The 10605-nt window shown below is 38.8% G+C and overlaps 1 protein-coding gene across 3 annotated transcripts in view; it reads right to left on the reverse strand.

Moving 5' to 3' along the window:
• Window positions 1-9738, reverse strand: part of LOC107723990 (uncharacterized) — a 15471-nt gene extending 5733 nt beyond the window's left edge. Inside the window, exons 1-3 of one of the 3 annotated variants that reach the window (XM_016532754.1) lie at window positions 8303-9738; window positions 5312-5838; window positions 3464-3891 (exon numbers count right to left, since the gene is read on the reverse strand). In XM_016532754.1, the coding sequence (XP_016388240.1) occupies window positions 3843-3891; window positions 5312-5838; window positions 8303-9013 (1287 nt within the window). In that variant the 5' untranslated portion in view covers window positions 9014-9738 and the 3' untranslated portion in view covers window positions 3464-3842. Of the gene's footprint in view, window positions 1-3463; window positions 3892-5164; window positions 5839-8302 lie in introns of those variants that run through there. The other 2 variants (XM_016532762.1, XM_016532769.1) reach the window with 2 other exon arrangements.
• Window positions 9739-10605: the final 867 nt, after the last annotated feature.

Below are 10605 nucleotides of genomic sequence, written 5' to 3' on the forward strand. Positions count from 1 at the left end.
ACCTGACTGCTGTACCATTATTTATTTATTTACATTTTACTCTGGACTATTATTGTGGTGCAACCTTCTTCTGATAATCCCGCCCCTAAAAGAAAAAACAATGCATTTTTTTTAAACTGTGGTTGGTCATTTTATGTGTTATTCAGACATTCTCTTCCTGTCTAAGGAGGCGTTTAATTGGTAGCCAGAATAAGCTGCAATGTGAGCAGACTTCATGCCGTCATACTGTATGATTGCTCCATCCCTCATTTGTCCAAATTGTCTGCCACCCCAAAAAGTTCAAGCCAAAATCTGAGCGCTCACAGACAGATGTAATTATCCACCTACCCAAAAGTAAAACTGTCTTCTGCACATTTATATTTTATGATTGTTCTTAAAATAGCTTTTGCTTAAACAATGTATTAAAGCTGATGTGACTTTATTATAGTTGCAGTTGAACTTTAATGTCTCTGGTCCAGTTGAATATTTAATTTATCTTGTATTTGAGTAATACACAATAGGTTATACTTGTGTTCAGGGCAGAATTATGATGGTTTAAAGTCTATATAATGGTGTTTTTAAATTAATAGAGCTGTCAGGAAGGTTTATTTTAAGTATTAACTTTGTCTCACGTTTCTCGTAAAATTCCTTAGAAAAAAATAGACAGCAATGAGTGAATAGTTGTCATAAAGTAAGAGTAAATGCTGTATGTAGAGCTATAAAAGTGATGAGAATTGATGAGAACTTGATGAGTTTGAGTTCACATTGAGATCTTAATGTCTTGAGAACATAATTTTTTCTTAAGAGAAACATATGAGAAGTAAGGAGACTTAAAGGGACAGTTTACCCAAAAATGAAAATTCTGTCATTTTCCTGCCATAAAAAGATTTTTTAAAATGTTTTGGTGTTTTTTGTCAGTACACTGAAAGTAAATGGGGTGCAATGTTGTTTGGACCCAAATGTTCTTCAAAATCATCATAAATCATCTTTTATGTTCCACAGAATAAAGAAAGCCATACAGGTTTGGAATTACATGACAGAAGTCTCATTTTTACTGTTCCTTTAAGTAAAAGTTTCTCCATTTGCTCTCAATTTAATCTCACTGCTGTCTAGTAAAAACAAGTGATGTACTAAAGATATCTCATTAGGGATTTCTCTTTCCTATAGTCAGTGGAATTTCAATGTAAAGCACTTGTAAATAGTACAATGTTCTTCTTTAGGCTTCTTTTTACAGCCGATGAAGACATGGTTTCCCAAACTGGCACTGAGTAGCCAGAGCGAAGGCACCAAACGGTGGGCGTTCTCTGTAAACACACGTCTATGAAAACATCCGCTGTGTTTGGGTGACGCTGTCTGTTATGCATTTACTTCCTGGTTTGTGTTGAGCCCAGCTGTTGTTGCCCTCCCAGCTAGTGGGTGGCCGTCATCGTAAACGATGTCTGAAAATGCCTGTGTTTATTTGACCATCACAAATATTGTACGAGCTTGCCTCATTCGGTCAGGCCTTAAGCCAAGTGGTTTCTAATGAAAACCAGACCGAAGGGCCAACCTGAAAACTATAAAAAACAACAGTGCAGAGACGCATACCCTCCACTAGAGGACAATGACCCTCTACTGCCAAACCGTAACTACTGCTTTCACATCCCCAGCAGGCAGAAATCAGTTCCTTTTGTTCTCAACCGCGCACACAAAGATCACATCTGCCATTTTAACTTTAACCCCAGAGGAAAGTCGAATACGTCAGGGAATAGTGTCAAATTCAAGCTCTCCCAGCTAAATGGCTTAGTTTAACTAGTTGTGCTACCTAAGCCAGGGTTTTTTCAGAAGTATTAAAGCTCAATGTGAGCATGCTCCAGACATCAAAATCTCGTGTCTTCTTGTTGTGTGCTGTTGCTTCATTGTTTAGAAATATGATTTTCACCTGATAAAATGGCAAAAAAATCACTTAGACTTACATTGAAGGACCGATGTGAGCGATGCATATTTCCAACCTAAGCTCACTGGGAAAACATGCCTGCAAAATAGATCTATTACGATGCTTCTTGCATATTTCGTGACACATTCAAAGTGAAATGTCCAATGTGAGTGGCACCAAAAGTGCATTCAGCTTTCTCCAAAACACATGAATATTCTGGCAATTTTTTATTGTATTGTTTGTTGTACATAAATGAAGTTTCCGGTGAGTGATGCTAGGTCAATGCTGTATCGCATTTGAAAATAACGTACAACCTAAACTAAACCTTATACTAAATCCTAACCAATAGATTTAACAAAAGCAAAAGTGTGATTAAAAATGCATTTGCATGGAATTTTAGCTTGCCTTTACAAGTCTTTGAGCTTTTCTTGTGACTCGTACCCGAGTGCTTCACATCGCAAGTGCAATATTGTACCAGGTGAGCTATGGAGCAAGTTTACACAGAAAAGATATAAAGCTGATTATTTGATGCAAACATCAAAATGTATTTGTTTACAAACCATGCACCATGTCAAAAGTGTTTTGAGCTCATAACATTATATTATACAAGAAACTGTACAAAAATAAGTTTTTATTAATTGAAAATCTGCCCCTGTAATGGATCGTTTACGCAAAAAGGCATAAATGTTGTTAGTGTTTTATTGCCACTAGTGTTAATTTCAGCTGGAAACTGCAGTGAATTGGATAGGTATCTTTTTCCAATGAGCCTAGGTTGCATATTTAGGGATGATGATAATATCACAGAGACTTGTAGGTGGGCCGTTTTAAACCTGTAACCATCCACCCAGAAAACACCCTAGCAACCACAAAACAATGCCCTGGCAACTGCTGGTTTTGCACAGACAAGCATCTCTCAAGTTTTCTTAAAGGGATAGTTCACCCAAAAATGAAAATTTGATGTTTATCTGCTTACCCCCAGGGCATCCAAGATGTAGGTGACTTTGTTTCTTCAGTAGAACACAAACGAAGATTTTTAACTCAAACCGTTGCAGTCTGTCAGTCATATAATGGAAGTGAATGGGAGTCACGGCTTTGAGAGTAAAAAAAAAACATACACAAACAAAACCAAATTAAACCCTGCATCTCGTGACGATACATTGATGTATAAAGACACGAAACGATCGGTCTGTGCAAGAAACTGAACAGTATTTATATCGTTTTTTAACTCTAATGCACTGCAATGTCTGAACTGTCCTGAGCGCGTCCTCAACAGCCGGCGGGTGACGCGTCTTCTTCTTCTTGCTTTACGGCGGATCGCAGGCTTATAAGTGCATTACCGCCTATTATTCAGTTTCTTGCACAGACCGATCGTTTCGTGTCTTTACACATCAATGTGTCATCACGAGCCGCAGCGTTTAATTTGGTTTTGTTTGTGTATGTTTTTCAAAGCCGTGATTCCCATCCACTTCCATTATAAGACTGACAGATTGCAACGGTTTGAGTTAAAAAATCTTCGTTTGTGTTCTACTGAAGAAACAAAGTCACCTACATCTTGGATGCCCCGGGGGTAAGCAGATAAACATCACATTTTCATTTTTGGGTGAACTATCCCTTTAAGGACATGTATAAATCTAGATAATTTAATTGATGGACTTCATAATATAATCTGCATTTAGTCTACAGCTGCGTAAGGTGATTTTCCAAGAAATCCCAGCCTTGAAGTTGCGTGTTTGAACTTTTAACGTGCCTCAACAACAACCAAAGAAGACCCGGTATAATCAACCATGGATAGAAGTTTCATTTATAGAATGTTTATCAAATGTTCCTGATTGTATCCTGAATTCCTGTGTGATAAAGCAACACGGAGCTGCACAGTTGTCCCAAAGTCATGTTCGGCCTCAGATCTGAGATAATGCCATGCAGGATCGGCTTTTGAATCGCACAGCGTTCAACACCATTCCTCTGCCTGCAGGGCGAACAACAAAGCTCGCCGTAATCTGAGGAAACAAGTTCAGTGTATTGACACTCTGTTAGCCTGCGGAACAGATGGAAGACATCTTTCATGACGCATAGGTAGCCTTGTTAACACTGAGTCATTGTGTAGACGGTCTTCATCACAAATGTCTCGGTCTCTATTTCTAAGGAAATGTTTCAGTGCCGGCAGACCCCACCATGCTTTTCTTTTCTGGGAAATAATAACTAAGAAAAAACACATGGTTATAGTGTCTGTTGTAATAGAGAGTGAGTCTTTTTCCTGAAAGGCACATGGATGTGGCACATGTTTCAGCACTTGTTTTGGGAAATAAACCCGTCGGAAGTTGCTCTTTTAAAGCTCAGAGTCATCTCAGATGTTTCTCCTGATATGAATTTGAAATGAATTAGATAATTGTTGACAGCATGTATAAAAATAGTAGGGGATAATGTACATCCAGCCGGTTGTTATTGCAGAATAACCCCCGACAGGGTGATCACGACGCGAAGCGGAGGGGTCTTGTATCACCCTGAAGGGGGGTATTCAGGAATAACAACCGGCTGGATGTACATTATCCCGCTTATTACACAGCTACTTGCCACATAAGTAAATAATTAGACACGAAATATTGATTTGAGTTGAAATATTTGAACGCAAAGCTTCCATGAACACAGCAGTTGCGAGCAAGCGGCAAGTTCAAACTAGATCTAGGAGAAACAACTAATGCACTACTGTGGAAAAGTTTGGGGTCAGTACAATTTTTTGTAAAGAAATTAATGCTTTTATTCAGCAAGGATTCATTAAATTGATCAAAAGTGACAGTAAAGGCATTTATAATGTCACAAAATATAAAAATCCTCAAAAATATTCGGCAGCACATCTGTTTCCATATTGATAATAATCGGAAATGTTTCTCAATCAGCAAATCAGCGTATTAGAATAATTTCTGAAGATCATGTTACACTGAAGACTGGAGTAATGATGCTGAAAATTCAGCTTTGCATCACAGGAATAAATTACATTTTACAATTTATTCAAATAGAAAACTGTTATTTTAAATTGTAATAATATTTCTAAATTTTACTGTTTTTACTGTAGTTGTAATCAAATATATGCAGCCTTGGTGAGCAGAAGAGACTTCTTTCAAAAACATAAAAAATCTTCCCCCAAACTTTTGAACGGTAGCGTATAAATACCTGATAATTTGAGATTAGAAGTGCAGATACACACGTGCATGAACATAAACACAGCGAGCACATGCTGACCATTCATCTAAGGACGTGTAGTGTCCACTTACCCTGAGTTGTGTCACCAAGAAACATTTGGACGAGTTACTTGGTAATCGATTAAGCATGTGTGCAATGTATCTGTGAGTATATGTGTGATGTGTTTGTGTGTGCTTTCCTCTTTGCTGATGATTGGGTTTCTGTGCTTGGTGTCCTTACACTATGGTGGAGGAGAGCGTCTTATGTTTTCCAGGATAGGGAGGGGTCCTCATCTTCACCTGTCCGTTCTGAGGGTAAGGTGGAGGCCGGTGGGTTTTATTTGAGTTAGTGCTCACTACTGGAGCTACAGGGGGTCTGTGGTTTTCCAGTTGGCCTTTCCTTGCCGTTCGATGTGGTAGGCAGTTTCCATTGGCCGTCCTTTGAGTCCTTTGAGTCTCTGAGCTCTGTTTCACAACTCGTTTGCCTTTATCCTCAACAGTAACGGATCGTTGCTCAGGAGGGGACGGGCTTGTGCGGTTTCTCATCGGCCAAGGACTGTTAATATGAACTAAATCCACAGTGACAGGGCTGTGTGCGAGAGAGGAATTGGAAGTTGACATGTCCTCTTCGCCGTTTGAATTGTGCATCAATGCCACAACACCAGTTCGACTGCTTTTGGTGGCATCTTGGGAGAGTCCATTGGATAGAATTGGTTCGTCTTCGCCAAGGTCAATATTGGACGTTAGAATGTCGATCTGTTGGACAACCTTCACAGACAGAAAAAAAAAAAAATAACTTTTATTTATTTATTCATTTTGCAGAACACTAAAGGAGATGCTTTAAACCACTTTTTTTGCTTGCCAGAAGTTGTCAACTCCAAAAAGGAGTCATGCACCAATTTTTGTAAACGTAATTCACTGGAATTCTTCCTTTCTGCCACTGCATTCACATTACCATTCACATATTCAAACATGATGCATCCAGATGTGTCGCACCATGTTTGTCACCAATGATTTTTGCAATCATATTGAGTTAACTGAAACTAAATGAAGCATTTTTGTAAACTGAAATAAAATAAAAACTAACATAACTGGAAAAACTTAAACTAAACTAAGGTATGTTTTCATGCTTTCAGCCATGAAATCATTTTAGTTTTTGGTGCACAGTATTATTATAATATTTGAAACCTTAAGAAACCCCTGTTCTTTAAACATGAAGGAAGATTTTCAGTAAGTAACGAGTATGATTTGAATGAATGAATATGAATTGTGTGAAAAAAACTGCATAAATATTCTGTAAAACATTGTGTTCCACAAAAAAAAAAAAGAAAGTCAAATGGGTTTAGAACAACATAATGGTGGGTAAATGAAAACAGAATTTTCTTTTTTAAATTATTATTATTTTTTATTATTATATATATATATAATATATATAATTTTTTTAATTTACATTTTTTATTATATTTTAACATTTTTCTTAAAGGTAAACTGTGCAACCTTCACTAGCAGCACAACTTAACAAATACAGCGATTGGTTTCCAAACAGGTTTCCCAGACACTTCTACCTAAAGCTGTCTGACAATAATTAATCATAGTCCCGCCCCTAAACTCACACCATTGGCTGAGTCAGAAGTTGACATGTCAAGCATTACCTTAAGAAGTCAAACTGCCAATGACTGAATAGTAGTGACTCTGAACATTAAACTGACACACCAGAAACTATTTAAACGCTGAAAAGTTTGTTCTAAACATCCTCACAGGTCATCATCAGGTTAATATAGCAGAAAAATAACTTTCTTTCTTTTAACCTTCACTGTGATGCATTAATCTACTGACTTTATTTTCTGCTGCAGTCATTTACATCTAATGGGATTCTTGATGCATCCATTGAAACGTATCTAAATAATTCAATTAATGTCTTACGTCCTGCACAGTCCATTATTGCTAATGTCAGTCTGCACATATTGAGCTATCTTTAGGTATTGATTTTCACTAAGATTCTGTTCTCTTTTAACAAGCCTTTGTGATGGACTTAAGGACCGGTCCCTTCCCTTCCAGAAAATACAATATTCCTCTTCACAATATAGCTTCCAATGGAATATTTCCAGCTCTGAATATTATTGTCAGTGCATTTCTGGCAGATGTGTATTTTGGGTTCTGAAGGATTTCAGACGATGTTTTCAGAATAGATTCATCACAAAGATGTTTGCTATGAACACACAGATATTATATTTCCACTGGCTAAACAGACTGAAGTTTTGATCTTATCCAGTCTCTGTGCTTATTAAAATCCCATTTCAAATATGCTGAACCCCAAATCAGTGACAAATCTCGTTATATGAATGTTTACTATATATGAATGCATGAAGAAACTCATAAATAGTAGCCTGTCACTCACAGTGTTTCATTTGGCCATTTGTCGTTCCAAACCAGTATGACTTCTGTGAAACAGAAGATATTCTGCAAAATGTCTCCGTTTTTTGTGCATATATTATGTCAGTCAGTGGGGTCCAATGTTGTTTAGGTACCAACTTACTTCAAATTGTCTTATTTTATCTTTCTTTTATACTTTTTATTGATTGAATGAAGTATTCCTTTAAGGAAAAATTAATGTTCAATGCGTGATTTTTCACCATGCATTAATAAGTAAATGATGACAAGTTTCATTGTTGGGTGAACTGCTTTTATGAAAAGTAATCAAATTTAATAATTGATTAATAAACAAGTATTTTTCATGCATTCATTAGTAAATTCCTGAATAAATGACTGAGTAAATGATGACCATATTTTCATTTTTAGTTGAACTATCCCTTTAAGAAAAAAACAGTCAAATTTCTTTCTTTTTTTTTTATGCATTCAAGAGTATAACAGAATTTTCATTTTAGGATGAATTATGTCTTTCTTTAAGAAAAAATGATGTGTTTTCCTCATGCATTTGTGAGTAAATGGTAACCAACTTTTTATTTTGGGGTGAACTATCCCTTTAAGAAAAATAACATTTCTGAATTTTCTTTATGCATTCCTGAGTAAATTGTGACACAATTTTAATATTTGGCTAGATAATCCCTTTAAGAAAAAGTCAAATTTCTGTGCTTTCCTCATGCATTCATGAGTAAATAATGACAGAATTTTTGTTTTGGCGTGACTATCCCTTTAAAACTTTCAAGACCTAATTTTTGATCTTTCATTAAACAGTTAACATCACTCCCTCTATTTATTAATCTATCCTCACCTCTTTCATCTCCAACTGGACCTGTTTGAGACCACCCAGCACTTCCTCGAGCTCTGTGACCACTTTTTTGATCTGTTCCCGTACTGTTCCCTGGCTCTTCCTCTGCTTGCCATGTTTCTCCAGACCTGCGTCCCCCCGAGACGTCCTTACTTCCCGCTGCGGTCCGTTCACCTGCAGCCCGTTCCCGAGTGCCCTGGAGCATCCCAACTTGCTGGAGGGCACCTCGGTTGGGAAAAAACCCGCGTGTCCAGAGTTCGGCCCGTTACAGTGTGATTGTCTGCCAGTCTCGGGTCGCTCCTCGTGATGCCGGAATGACACCCGTCTCCTCTCGCAATGTCCGTTGTATTCAGGCTGATGAACGTTGTCCCACTCCTGGACGTAGGATGAGTAGCACCGCTGACCTCTGACCTTCAAAACATGGTCGCCGTTGAAGGGATGCAACAGCTCCGGGTAATACCACCGCTGGACACATCCGCACTCCCGCCGTATCTCCTGAACGCACGGCGAGTCCCACCTGTAGCATGGATGCCGGATCTCCTCGGCGTAAACCGGAGATGCTCCAGTCCTCTCCACTCGCTCCATACCCAACTCCTTCGGGAACGGGGCTACGCTGGACTCCATAAGCAGACATGATCCGTCGGCGGGGCCCGGCGCGTGTCGCAAGCAAGGTTGGCAGTAAGGCGTCGGGAATCTCAAATTCTCCGAGTGCATTCCAGTCCGAAAGGCGACTTAGAAAACAACTGGTTCTCTCTCCACCCAGGCCATCCACAGCGTCTGTTTTTCTCATCTGCGTCTCCTCTCGTTCAATGCGTTTGACTGTCTCTCTCTCTCCCTCTCTAACTTTTCGCTCACCTCCCCCTTCCTTCCTTCCTTCCTTCCTTCCTCCTTTTTCTAACTTATTCTTGTTTTCCCACTTTTCCCTCTTGTTGCCCTTTCTCCAACGGTGGGCCTCTTTTCTTTCCCTCCCTCTTTTTTTTCCTCCAACTCTAAATCTTACTTCAGCGTTTCACCTCTTTCTTCACCTCCCCACTGCGTACAAATTCCCCAACTCACCCGTTCCCAAACTTCAAACACTTCCTTCCTACACCTTCCCTGTCTCTCTCTCCCGGGGTTGGGGCTCGTAAAGCGTTGACAGACGCAGCGGCTCCCGATCTTTCCCTCAGATCTTACCACTCGGCAATTAAACACAGCCAGGATTCCACGCCGCCTGAGACGAGGTGGAGAGAGAGAGAGAGAGACAGGAGGAGGTGGGGTTTCGGACGTTGCTGAAGCAGACAGGATCTAACATGAGCCAGAAATCGAGAGAAAGAGCGGTGGGGAGGGGATCGAGAGAGAGAGAGAGAGAGAGACGCTCGGCCCCAGAAAAGGGGATTTTCAGCATAACTCGATTCCCACAAGCCCACGTGAGTTGGAGAAATGAGTGCGCGCTTACCGTCCCGTTTGTTTATGTTAATCATCTGAGATACTGGCACTGTTTGTCATGATTCACATCTTGTGACACGTTTAATGAACAACACACCGCACACTGTTTATAGAGTGCTCACATATTGCAAAATTATCCTTGTTTATTTGGAAGTAAACACTTTCGGTTTCAGTTTTTCCTCTGAAGATGACACCTCCTTTATAATGGTCATTCTCACAGGCAGAAACTGAGAGAAAACGGAGACTTTGTTCGACGTCTCCTGCTTCTCAGATGCTTCTCCTGAGAGAAAAAGCCCAGTGATTTCACATGTGTCTCTTCTAGAGGTTTAAGAGGGATCTCAAACTGTGCTGAGATGCACACAACCAAATGCATTGATGTTTGATTGTTAGGATTTGTGTCTTGTGACAAGTTGAGTGTGGGTTATTATTTTTATCTAAACCCATTAAAAAAATTGTTACTTGAAATAAAATTAATGTTAACTAAAATGAAATAAAATATACTTATTTATAATTTATTTTATTTCAGAAAGATTTTCTTTTTTTTTTTTTTTTTTTTTTTTTTTTTTTTTTTTTTTATCTTTATAAAATGATTAAAAAAACTCAAATGACAAAATTCACAACCAAATTAATAAAATTTTTAAATTAAAGGTGACATATCATGAAAATCTGACTTTTCCAGGTTTTAAGTGCTATAATCAGGTCCCCGGTGCATCTACCAACCAAGGAAACGTGAAAAAGATTAACCCAGTAACTTTGTTTTGGGAAGCCTTTTTCTGCAAGCGTCTGAGAAAACCAGCGCGTCTAATTTCGCTCGCTTGGTGATGTGGCAAAGGGATCTCATTATAATATTACCGCCCCTTAATCTGTACACTGCGCCGTCA

The sequence above is a fragment of the Sinocyclocheilus rhinocerous genome, unplaced genomic scaffold (assembly GCF_001515625.1).
Source record: "Sinocyclocheilus rhinocerous isolate Xijiao unplaced genomic scaffold, SAMN03320098_v1.1 scaffold102, whole genome shotgun sequence".
NCBI lineage: Eukaryota > Metazoa > Chordata > Actinopteri > Cypriniformes > Cyprinidae > Sinocyclocheilus > Sinocyclocheilus rhinocerous.